General features: G+C 46.1%; 2 protein-coding genes across 2 annotated transcripts; both read right to left on the bottom strand.

Annotated features, from left to right (window-relative positions):
* Window positions 1-853: 853 nt before the first annotated feature.
* On the bottom strand, window positions 854-11,011 carry LOC130829279 (uncharacterized). The gene is made up of 2 exons (XM_057695628.1): window positions 8,539-11,011; window positions 854-1,422 (listed from the first exon to the last, which is right to left on the bottom strand). The coding sequence occupies exon 1, from the start codon at window positions 10,837-10,839 to the stop codon at window positions 8,587-8,589; it is 2,253 nt and encodes a 750-aa protein (XP_057551611.1). The 5' UTR covers window positions 10,840-11,011; the 3' UTR covers window positions 854-1,422; window positions 8,539-8,586.
* Window positions 2,638-5,311, bottom strand: LOC130829280 (pyruvate dehydrogenase protein X component-like). The gene has a single exon (XM_057695629.1). The coding sequence runs from the start codon at window positions 3,985-3,987 to the stop codon at window positions 2,671-2,673; it is 1,317 nt and encodes a 438-aa protein (XP_057551612.1). The 5' UTR covers window positions 3,988-5,311; the 3' UTR covers window positions 2,638-2,670.
* Window positions 11,012-11,243: the final 232 nt, after the last annotated feature.

Raw genomic sequence — 11,243 nt, 5'->3', positions numbered from 1 at the left:
TACACATAAAGTTTACCATCTTAACCATTTTTAAAAATTTATATATTTATTGGCTGCATTGGGTCTTTATTGCTGTGTGCGGGCTTAGTTGTGGCGAGAGGGGGCTATTCTTTGTTGGGGTGTGCAGGCTTCTCATTGCAGTGGCTTCTCTTGTTGCAGAGCGTGGGCTCTAGGGGTACAAGTTTCAGCAGTCAAGGCTCATGGGCTTAATTGCTCTGCGGCATGTAGGATCTTCCTGGCCCAGAGATGGAACCCGTGTCCCCTGCACTGGCAGGCAGATTCTTAACCACTGCACCAACAGGGAAGGCCCCATCTTAACCATTTTAAAATGTACAGTTCAGTTGTGTTAAGTACATTCACATTGCTGTACAATCAATCTCCAGAATTCTTTTCATCTGAAACTCTGTATCCATTAAACAATTCCCCAATCCCCACTCTCCCCAGCCTCTGGCAACCACAATTCTACTTTCTGTCTCTTTGAATTTGATTCTCTGATATAAGAAATCTCATATAGGCGGACTCATACAGTATTTGCCTTGTTGTAACTGGCTAATTTCACTTAGCATAATGTCCTTCCATTATTCTTTTTCCAAGTATCTGCAGTGCATAAAATCTTCCAGCTTGAGTTAATTTTTTAAAATTATAAACATAGAAATACTGAAGCACATGAGACAAAAGGGGAAGAAATATAAAAACAGCTAACTTTTTGGAAGTTTTGATCTAAAGTGCCGTACCACCTAAAAATGTACTCTTGCCTATAACTGGAAATTTCAAAAGGAGACTATCCCTATATTAGAGCATTCTTGCATAAACAATCCACTGATACAAAGAAAGAACATAAGAGGAGAGCAGTCCCAAATGAATTTTATTTGATTATCATTAATGTATGCAATCAAATCAGCAGGTTTTAAATCCTTGAGGAAAAGGGAATCTCATATTACTTAAATGAACACATAAATATAAACTATAACATGTTATAATACATTGTATTAACCTTTCTGATAGCTTAATGAGGTCACAAAGTATCCTTAAATACAAGGAGCTACATTTTTCAATGTCCATTTCTGTGGGATTTGTACTTACATCTTCACCCAGAATATGTGAGACATTATTTTCCACTTATAATGCTGGAATGCTTTCACAAGAGAAGTCTATTTTAAAGACCAACTTATTTTAAAGCAAAGTTCATTTGGTATAACATAGTTTATTATGGCTTAAGATTCTGGTAATAAATATCTTTATTATCTGAGACTGGAAAATTCTCCCCAACACTGAAGTGTATACTTGGCAGAGGCAGTCTGGTTAAGTCCGCTGGTCTGAGATAGGTCAGGACTCCAGACGGAGGTTTCCAAAACGAGATTAAGGTAAGTATTTGTGCTTTTATAAACTTGGCACTTAAATCTGTAGGAACATTGGCAAGTTCTGGAAAGAAAAAGACAATTTTATTTGAGATGAGATTCATAAACATAGTGTGGAACAAAAAAATTAAAGAGTTGTTGATTTTCACTCTCTCTCAGGAAGTAAAGCTTTAAATAGAGAAACAGCCCAAAGGCTGATCTGGGGTATTACAGCTTAAGTTATGACTAACAGGCTTAAGAAGAAGGCTCATTAGTAACTATCCCTGGTAAGGAAAGCTTATAACACACACCTTACAACAAACTATACATCAATTACACATCAATTCCAGCGCCTCCATTTATGTGACATTGAAAGAATTACATAACCTTCCATTATCAAATCTCCCTTCCCTGAAGTGGAGATAATAATGATGTCTTATCTCTGATTGTTGTGACGAATGAGATAAAGCCTGTAAGTTACTGAGCACAGTGGGGAGTGTATTATGAACACCCAATAAATGTTAGCTGTTATTATTATTATTTTTTTTTAGGAAATAGCATAATTTAATATATTCCAACTCAGTATGAAGGTGAGCAGTTTATTTCTAAAGGTTTAGGTGTTTTAACTATAGCTTATTATCAAAATAAATAAAACTTTTTGGTCTCTTTCTTCACCTTTGATTCTCTTTAACTCTTTAGTTCACAGTGTCATAGAAGTGTAAAATAAGACTAACAGAAACCATTCTAAACATATGGCTTTATATACACAAAAAATTCAATAATGTTGCCACAACCCCTAATACAGAGTGATTCTTATTTATTTACTAGTATCCAGAATAAACTTCTGTACATATTAAATTGTTCAAGTATATCTAGAGCAGTGCTTGTAAAAGTGAGGTCCCACTGCTACTTTAATGGGCATCTCTTTGAAGACCACTTCTAATTTCAAAACAATTAAGGTAGAGTTCTAAAATGTTTTCATTTTACAGTTTATCATACATCCTCAAATATTCTACAATGCTCCAATGAGCCAAACATCTAATTTAATTTACATCTAGTTTAACAACCCTTTTGTACAGCACCAGTGGTTAAATTAAAAATGCATCTGACTAACCAAATGTTCTTTTCCTTCTATTAGTTACAGTTTGTTATTTACTTCCATAACATTGAACCCAAATTGAAAATGAAGACAACTTAGGTCAGACTCTTTCACCTTAAATCAATAAAAATTTCACCCACTTCACACTTAAATACCTAATTGTTTTCCTATAGTGTATGTTTCTCAGTAACAACCAGCCAAAGACCAACTTCTTATCTTTGAGGATTAGGCAAGTCAGGTAGGATTCTCTAGGTTTGCTTTAAAATGTTGCAGAAACCTGGTAGCCAGTTCATCATCTACCGCTCGGCTGTCACTGGACATTGTGACCGTGATGAGCTGGTGCTGCTGCAGTCTGGCATTCCCCTCTTCATCCTGGGTGAGCCTCAGCACAGGTCGGGATCTCCCAACAGCCAAAATGCAGGCCTGAGGAGGGTTGATCACTGCAGTAAATTCATCGATGCCAAACATCCCCAAGGTGGAAATACTAAAAGATCCTCCTTGGTATTCTTCAGGTAACAATTTCCCATCCCTCACTTTCTTTGACAGAGCCTTTACAGAGTCAGCAATCTCCTGTAGACCCTTAGCAGCAGCATCTTTTAGGATTGGTGTAATTAAACCTTTATCTGTTGCCACAGCCACTGAAATGTCAATAAAGGGCAGCTGCTTTGGGCCTTCTCCATTCCAGCTTACATTAACACTCGGCATTTGCTTAAGGGTAACAGCTGCTGCCTTGATGATAAAATCGTTTACTGATATTTTAACGTTATCTCTGACCAGATTTTGCCTAACTTTTGAAACAGCTCCCAGGTCACAGTCAGTAGCAGCGTATGCATGAGGTACAGTACTTTTAGATTCAGTTAACCTCTTGGCAATAACTCTTCTAATATTGCTAGCAGGGATTTCAGTGAATGTACCCGCTACATTAGGTTGTCCAGGAGTTGATACTGGAGGGATTGCTGGCCGGGGATAGGAGGGTGCAGCTGCGGGCTGTGGGGGCAAAGGCGCCGTGGGAGTGGTTGGCAGGGCTGGAGTGGCTCTGGATTCTGTGATCTTGCCCATCTGTTTCAACTGGACCAGTTTGAGAGCATCCTCTTTAGTGAATATCCCCCGAGGACCTGTGGCTGTTCCCCGGTTAGCATCCAGTGAGTGTTTTTCCAGAATATTGCGGGCAGCTGGAATTAAACAGAACTGCAGTTTTCCCGGTGTGTGTTCCTTTATGACAGGGGTAGAAATCTGTGGTTCTGGTGAGGGGCAAGGCACTGATGGTTTTGAAGCGGGTGATGGAGGACCTATATCTTTGGGAATTTCAACATGTTTCCAATCTTCTCCTTCTTCAACTAGCAAACCAATTAGTGAACCTAGCCGTATATTTTTAGATCCTTCTGTAACCACTATTTTGGCCAAGATGCCATCATCACCTGCATCTAAGGTAACCACAGCCTTGTCAGTCTCTATTTCACATAAGGCATCTCCAGCACTCACAGCTTCACCTTCCTTTTTCAGCCATTTCACAATGTTCCCTTCTTCCATTGCAGGGGACAGTGACGGCATTAGTATCTTAACAGGATCAGCCCGCAGCCACTGTGTGCTGTGAAACCATCTCCGACCAGCTGCACGGCCGACAGACCACCCACCCAGCAGCCCCCTTAACCAGCCCTGAGCTTCGGCCACCGCCCAAGCCCAGAAGGCAAGGCAGCAGCCGCGGGTCACAGCCTAGCCTCCAGGAGGCCGCCGTCCTCCGGGCCTTCTCCCGGGCTCTAACTGTTATTATTAATAAATGCGTGTGTGGATTCAGAATGATACAAAATGGGAACACAAAGATGAAGAAAACAAAGGGGAATGAGCCTCACAGTCTAGTGGAGAAGATACCATTACTATTTAAGAAGTAATGAGTCACCTGAGGATCAAAATAAGGGTTTTTGTTTTTGTTTTTTTAAGTACCTCAGGAACTATAGTGCAAATTTTTATTCGTCTGCGTCAGGGTTTCTCGACCTCACAGGGATGATGTTTTGGGCGGGGTGATTCTGTGCTGGGAGGGGCTGGCCTGAGCACTACAGGGTGTCTGGCCGCACCTCTGGCCTCCACGTACTAGATGCCAGCCGGCCCCCTCCCCACCCTGCGCTGCTGCACGGCTGTGGGCCGCCAGGACCACACTCAGGCATCGGTTTCCACTCCGGCTCTCCCCAGAGCTCCCAGTGTCTGCCTGCCTGTCTGGTCAGCGGTCTGCTCAGGGCCTGAACGTTACCACCTACACACCCTAGACTCTGCTACCGGCCGATGGCAGGCATCCAATGGTGGAATCTCAATCTGGGAGCCAGGTGCTGGGCAAATCAGCTCTCCTCGGGCCAGCAGACAAAGATGGAACCGCCAGGTTCTCTGAGAGCAGAGAATGATGCCCTCGGACCTGCAGGTCACTGGGGCAGACTGAAATACACCGTGGTGGCTGCAAACCTGCCTGGCCAGGCCGGTCTCCCTCTGCCTAGGGCTAGTTGCTCTTGGTCAGGTGGACGATTCCAGCTGATGCAACTGGAGTCAAAGCAGCTGTACAGCCCACCCCCCAGCAGATGGGGGGTGGGGGTGGGGGTAGGGGTGGGAGGGAGTAGTTATTTTCTTGTTATATAAGCAGCCTGGATTTTGCCTTTTGGCTCACAGGGCCTATAATATTTACCACATGGGCCTTTATAGAAAAACAATTTGTCAACCTCCATTTTAGATAAGTACTTATCCTACCGTCAATATAGAGAAATGTATCAAAATGGTGGCATTCTACCTGGTGTCATCTTGAGACAGGAAGACAACAGCACAGCCATTTTGGAAAAGGACCGGGGTAAAGGCCTTGGGCAAAACAGGCCATGTAAGCTAAAGAACAAAGGCCGGGGGGTCTGAGTCCCAGGGACAAAAAACTGGGCTCGAAGGAATAAAAGAATAAGTTTATCTCTGTTACACTAAGGGGTATGCCTAGTTGCCCCAAGACAAAGAAGCGCACTATAAATCTGAATCTTATCTGTTCCTGTGCTTTCTTGCAGAAAATGCTCATGCACTTCTGCCTCTCACAGAAGCACTCCCTGTTCCCGACGGCCACTGCGGAGCTACCCACTGCTGATCCAAGAAGTTTGATGATTTCTGGAAATTATCGGTGATCTATGTGACAAACCCTCCCTTCTGTTATAAAAGCAACTCGCCCCTTCTACTCCAGAAGCTGGAAGTTTTGTGTTGTTTTGTTCTGTTTTGTTGTTGGTGTTGTTTTTCTACCTTCTCCTTTGCGCACAAGCTATTTGTTTTAATAAAAAGCTTTGCTTGCCTAAGAGTCTTGCGGAAATGATATTCATTTCTATGGTAGTGCTATTCATTTCTATGGTAGTGCTACTCAAGAATCTGGAAAGGGCCTGGCAACAATCTTTGTAGCAAAAAAATGTTATGTACAAGTAAATAAACACCTGACAGTGTTTTCCAGGATGAATACCCATGGAGCCTACACTTTAATTAGAAACTGTTGCTAACATCTAAGAGGGCTGTTTGCAGATCAGGACTAACAGGGAGAAAATTTAGCAATTATTCTCTAATTGTTGGCCTGTTGCCATTACTTTATGACAGCGCCCACAGGTAGAATTATGAACACAATTACCCTTCTCTAAAAGCCTGCAAAGGTCTCCCACTTCCTCACCACCAACCCCAAGCACTGCTGACTACAGCATCAGATTATCTTTTCCCAACTGTGTCCCCAGCAAGCCAGGGACTGTTAAACCTCTGAGTCTTTCTGCTGATGATTTACCCCCATGCATGGAATGTTCTTCCTATCTTCTTCAACCAATGGGCACCTACTTAGGATCCAACTCAAAAATCCCTCACCCAGCCCACACCTGTATATTCAGGAAGACGGTGAGTAGACTCGTGTTACAGCAAGCTGTGTTAGTTATTCCTAGATCTGTTGCCCTTGATAAACAGTGAGCACTTGGAGGGCAGGGGTCCCTTATCTCTGAATCCCCAAAGCCTAATGGTATGCCCCACACTTGCTAGAAATTCAATAAATGCCGGGTCAATGAATTAATTAATTGAAAGGCACTACATGGCTCTTCCTGTCAAAAATAATCCTTCCACTAAAAATAATCAGGTAGACACCAGCCTGTCCCTTCTCCTTCCTTGTCTAAAATTTTCTCCTCTTTGGAGTTAGAGAACGTGGCTGATAAGCTTTCTGCTGGCAAGGTCTGCATTCTTTCATGTTTATATGAAACATCCTTTTATGTTTACCATTATTCCTGGCACTTAGTAAGTGCTCCTTCAAAAATTACATGGTGAATTATTTCGATTATATGAATTACTTGAAAAAATTAATGATAAAAAATGATCTTTTTCGATAATACTAAATTCTTAACTTCTGGAATTATTAGTTTGTTAGTGTTTTGCTCTTTAAAAAAATTTAAGAAGACAAACATAAATCACTGAATGTATCTCATTTTAGAATCCATGTGTCCAAACTGTACAAAATCAAAAGAGCTAAAACGCTTTGCCTCTATGTATATCTATAGAAAATATATGTGTGTATACACCTAGAGAGTGTTGCGATTCTCTTAACGGCAAATTGGAGAAAACTGTAAGAAAATTAAGAGTTTGACTTCCACCGAATATTCAGTTGTATCTCATGCTGGAAATGACACCAACCAATATGAAATAAGGATGAACACTTTCTTGAATATGTTGGTAGCATTTAAATAAACAGCATTAACATAATTTCAAAGTATTGGTCTGCCCCATACTCTTCCTCCCCGCCCCCCAAGTAACTTATCAAACAGGATTAGAGAGAAAGACCAGGATACTGACACTCAGCACTTAACCCACTGAGAAGCAGGTCACCAATTTTGACCTTTGTGGTGGGAACTCTAGGAGCTTAAGGACCCAGAGGCCATAACTCAACCAGAGAGAAATGTAGCTGGGCCCAGTTGTCATCTATATGTGCCTGCTTACTGGACAACTCCTCTTGCATGTTTCCTGCCTACCTCTGTTACTATGGAGCCCTTGAAACTCTAAAAATGGCCCAGAGGCCATGAAAGAGTATCCAATCAAATCACATGCTACCTTCCTCCTTACCTTATTTGGGAGACAAAAAAAGCCTAATGTGTAGGAGCTTAACAAAAGGTATAGAAGAAACTGCCCCGCTCCCCCAGCCTGTGTGGGCACAAATAAAAGCTGCTTCCTGCATAAAGCCTCAGTGTCTTGCTTCACTCTATAAAATCCCGCTACACCTTCACGTGATCTTTTCTACCCTTGGAACTGACAAGGAGTTGGGAGTTAAGTGAACTTCCTCCTCAACAGCCTTAACCACGGAGTTCATCCAATAGGTCAGCATAAAGGGTCTTGTGATTTAGAAAGCGCATATGATTTAGTACAAATAACCAGATGTTTTCCAAATCTCAGAATCTTTACAAGTTTCACTCTACAATTAATTTTTACCTTTACGTTGATTCATGTAAAGTATTTTTTACTTAAGTAAGTGGATTTCAAAAAGCAACCACCACTATTGTATCAATATATACAAAAACCAGTAATACTGGGCGTGGATAGAAGTTAGCCACTGAAATAACTTTGTTAACACAAATGGTGCTAAATCCTAGCTGGGTGCAGGTGTTGCCTCCAAAGTGTTACAGAGGTTTTAGAGATCGCTAACCCCAAACTAAGGACATTCTCCTTTATATAATCAGAAGGATTGAAAAATAATTGAAAAGGGAATAACTTTCCCAATGGAAGGCTCATTGCTATTTGTGCTGTGTCCCTGTACCACCTAAAATCATCTTGTTTCAGAAACACTGTGGAACCTCCCCCCAACCTTAGAGCCCCTGAGGGAAGGTAATTAACACCCTCTCCTTACAAAGTCCAAATAAAATATCATCAGGCTGGTAGACCATAAAACCTTAACAGCAACTCATCCACTCAGGGCACTAAATTTCAAAAATCTACCAAAGCTCAAATGATCTAATCCCTAAAGGAAAAGGCCACTTCACCTCCAGTAATTTAATGTTTTTGAACAGAGGGGGTTGAGGAAACCACCAGAACATGGATCCGGAAACAGTTAAGGAATACTAGAGGTATTCCTCCAAAGGTACTTACTTGGCAGAGGCCTGAGGGCCACTCGGAAGGCTGGGGCCTGGTTCTGTGCTAGAGAGAGTGACTCCTCCTCTGCGGGACAGGGGTGGGTGCCCTTCCAGGGGGCACTGACTGCTGGGCTTGAGCAGCTGGAGCTGGGGACTCAGGGAGCAGGGATGCGATGTCAGGGGGGTTCTGACTTAGATCCTGGCCCGCTGGTGGTGGGCTCTCAAAAGCAACTGGCTCTTTGTAAAACTCCTGGGCAGATGGAGACTGACTTGGTCCAATCCTCTGAACCAAAGAGCTGCTCTGGGAGGCCTGCTGGGTGTGATACATGGCCTGAAAATCCTGGATAGCCTGGACCACCTGAAGGTCCACAGGTTGGGTTGGAAAAGACTGGGTGGGCAGAAGCTGGAGTAGAGAGACCTGGGTGGCCAGACCCTGGGACTGCGAAGCCTCAAGAAGTGGTGGCTGAGTTTGACAGGCCTGAGAAAGATTCTGGAGCTGGCTTTGTGAAGCCAAAGGCACCAGGAGGTGGCTCTGAGAGGCCACAGTCATGAAGAGGTGGCTCTGAGAGGCCACAGGCACCAGGGGGTGGCTGTCAGAGGCCACAGATACCAGGAAGTGGCTCTGAGAGGCCACAGGTACCAGGGGGTGGCTCTGAGAGGTAAGGATGGTCAGAGGCTGACTGGTAGAGGACAAACAGACAGCAGGCAGGCTCTTAGAGGCAAAGAGGACTGAAGGCTGAGTAGTAGAAGTCAAAGGGACAGCAGACTGGCCCGTAGAAGCAAGAGTGACTGCAGGGGGCTGGCTCATGGAGGCCAAGGGGGCAGCAGGCTGGCTCTTAGAAGTCCGAAGAGGTAGAGGCTGGCTAGTAGAGGCCAAAGGGGCAGCAGGCTGGCTCACAGAGGCAAGAGAAACTGCAGGGGGCTGGCTCATAGAGGCCAAGGAAACTATAGGCTGGCTCTTAGAAGCCAGAATAGGTGGAGGCTGGCTAGTAGCGGCCAAGGAAGCTACAGGCTGGCTCTCAGAAATCCGAATAGGTAGAGGCTGGCTAGTAGAGGCCAAGGAAGCTACAGGCTGGCTCTTAGAAGTCAGAATAGGTAGAGGCTGGCTAGTAGAGGCCGAGGAAGCTACAGGCTGGCTCTCAGAAGTCAGAATAGGTAGAGGCTGGCTAGTAGAGGCCAACGGGACAGCAGGCTGGCTCACAGAGGCAAGAGAAACTGCAGGGGGCTGGCCCATAGAGGCCAAGGAAACTATAGGCTGGCTCTTAGAAGCCAGAATAGGTGGAGGCTGGCTAGTAGAGGCCAAGGAAGCTACAGGCTGGCTCTCAGAAATCCGAATAGGTGGAGGCTGGCTAGTAGAGGCCAAGGAAGCTACAGGCTGGCTCTTAGAAGTCAGAATAGGTAGAGGCTGGCTAGTAGAGGCCAAGAAAGCTATAGGCTGGCTCTTAGAAGTCAGAATAGGTAGAGGCTGGCTAGTAAAGGCCAACGGGACAGCAGGCTGGCTCACAGAGGCAAGAGAAACTGCAGGGGGCTGGCTCGTAGAGGCCAAGGAAACTACAGGCTGGCTCTTAGAAGTCAGAATTGGTGGAGGCTGGCTAGCAGAGGCCATGGGGACTATGGGCAGGCTCTTAGAAGCCAGGATGGCTGGAGTTAGAGGCTGGTCCAGAGGAGATGGAGTGAACGGCAGCACCAGATGGGTCGACGGTCCCTTAACAAACCTTGGGAGACTAGCCTCTGGGCCTAGGGGACCGGCATCAGGGCCCAGGGGGTAAACTCCCTCTAAACTTTTGACAGCTTCGGGTTTGGGGAGATCCTCGCTGCCAAAGCCCTGAGCGTCGCCGCTCTCCTTGGCACCTTCCATCCCGTCTTTGTCCTGGTCTAGCTGGTTCTCGACCTGGCCCGTGACGGTCATATCCAGAGCACTCCCTTGCAGGAACCTCCTGCGGTGCCGCCGCCGCCGCATCCGCATAAAAGTGCTGGAAACGCTGCCCATGGAGAAAGAGAAGCGGTTGCTGATGGTCTGGCTCAGGACTTCCAGCGTGGTGGCGGAGGGCAGGTGGTACGGCCTGCTCAAGGGCTCTTCAGAAGAGAGTTCGATGTTACCGCTGTACCAGAAAACCCACCAGAGGAGGCTGAGGAAGATGATGATGGAACCCAGGTAGAGCAACAGGTCGTAGAAGAGCAGATCGGCGAAGACCCCGGTGAACAGCATGGTCGCGCCCACCGTGTCGAAGGCGACGCCCAGCCAAAAGAAATGCTTGCAACGGCCCAGGCCCGACCGCTTCCTGGTCTTGTCCACGCTGTTAATCGAAAGCTCCATGAGCTCCCGCCGTCGCCGCCGCCTGGTCCGCAGAAGCGACCAGGCAGGCGGCGGCGCCACAGGCCGGCTGTGGCCGCTGGGTCCCCATGGCAACGCCTCGGGGGCGAGCCAAGCAGGAGGCGGGGCGAGAGGTCGCGAAAGCGAGGCCGCCGCTCACCTGCCCGCAGGAAAATAAGAGGGCGTGTCCCCAGATCCGGGCGCATGCGCGGTACGCCCCGTCGCGTGCGGGGGGGAGGGGGAGGGAGCCACCGCCTTCTCCGCATGCGCAGCGTTTCCGCCACGTGCTACCCTCGCGCGTTCGCGCGGCGTGGGACCCTGGGAGAGCGGGTTCTGATGGTGGTCTGTTGTCCCCGTTCTCGCGGGGGACGTATCCACATTCCTTTCCCCTCGCCCCAGCCTTCCAG

Source organism: Hippopotamus amphibius, chromosome 9 (assembly GCF_030028045.1).
Source record: "Hippopotamus amphibius kiboko isolate mHipAmp2 chromosome 9, mHipAmp2.hap2, whole genome shotgun sequence".
Lineage (NCBI taxonomy): Eukaryota > Metazoa > Chordata > Mammalia > Artiodactyla > Hippopotamidae > Hippopotamus > Hippopotamus amphibius.
The sequence above is the reverse complement of the archived record's forward strand: the minus strand, read 5'-3'. Positions and strand labels throughout refer to the sequence as shown.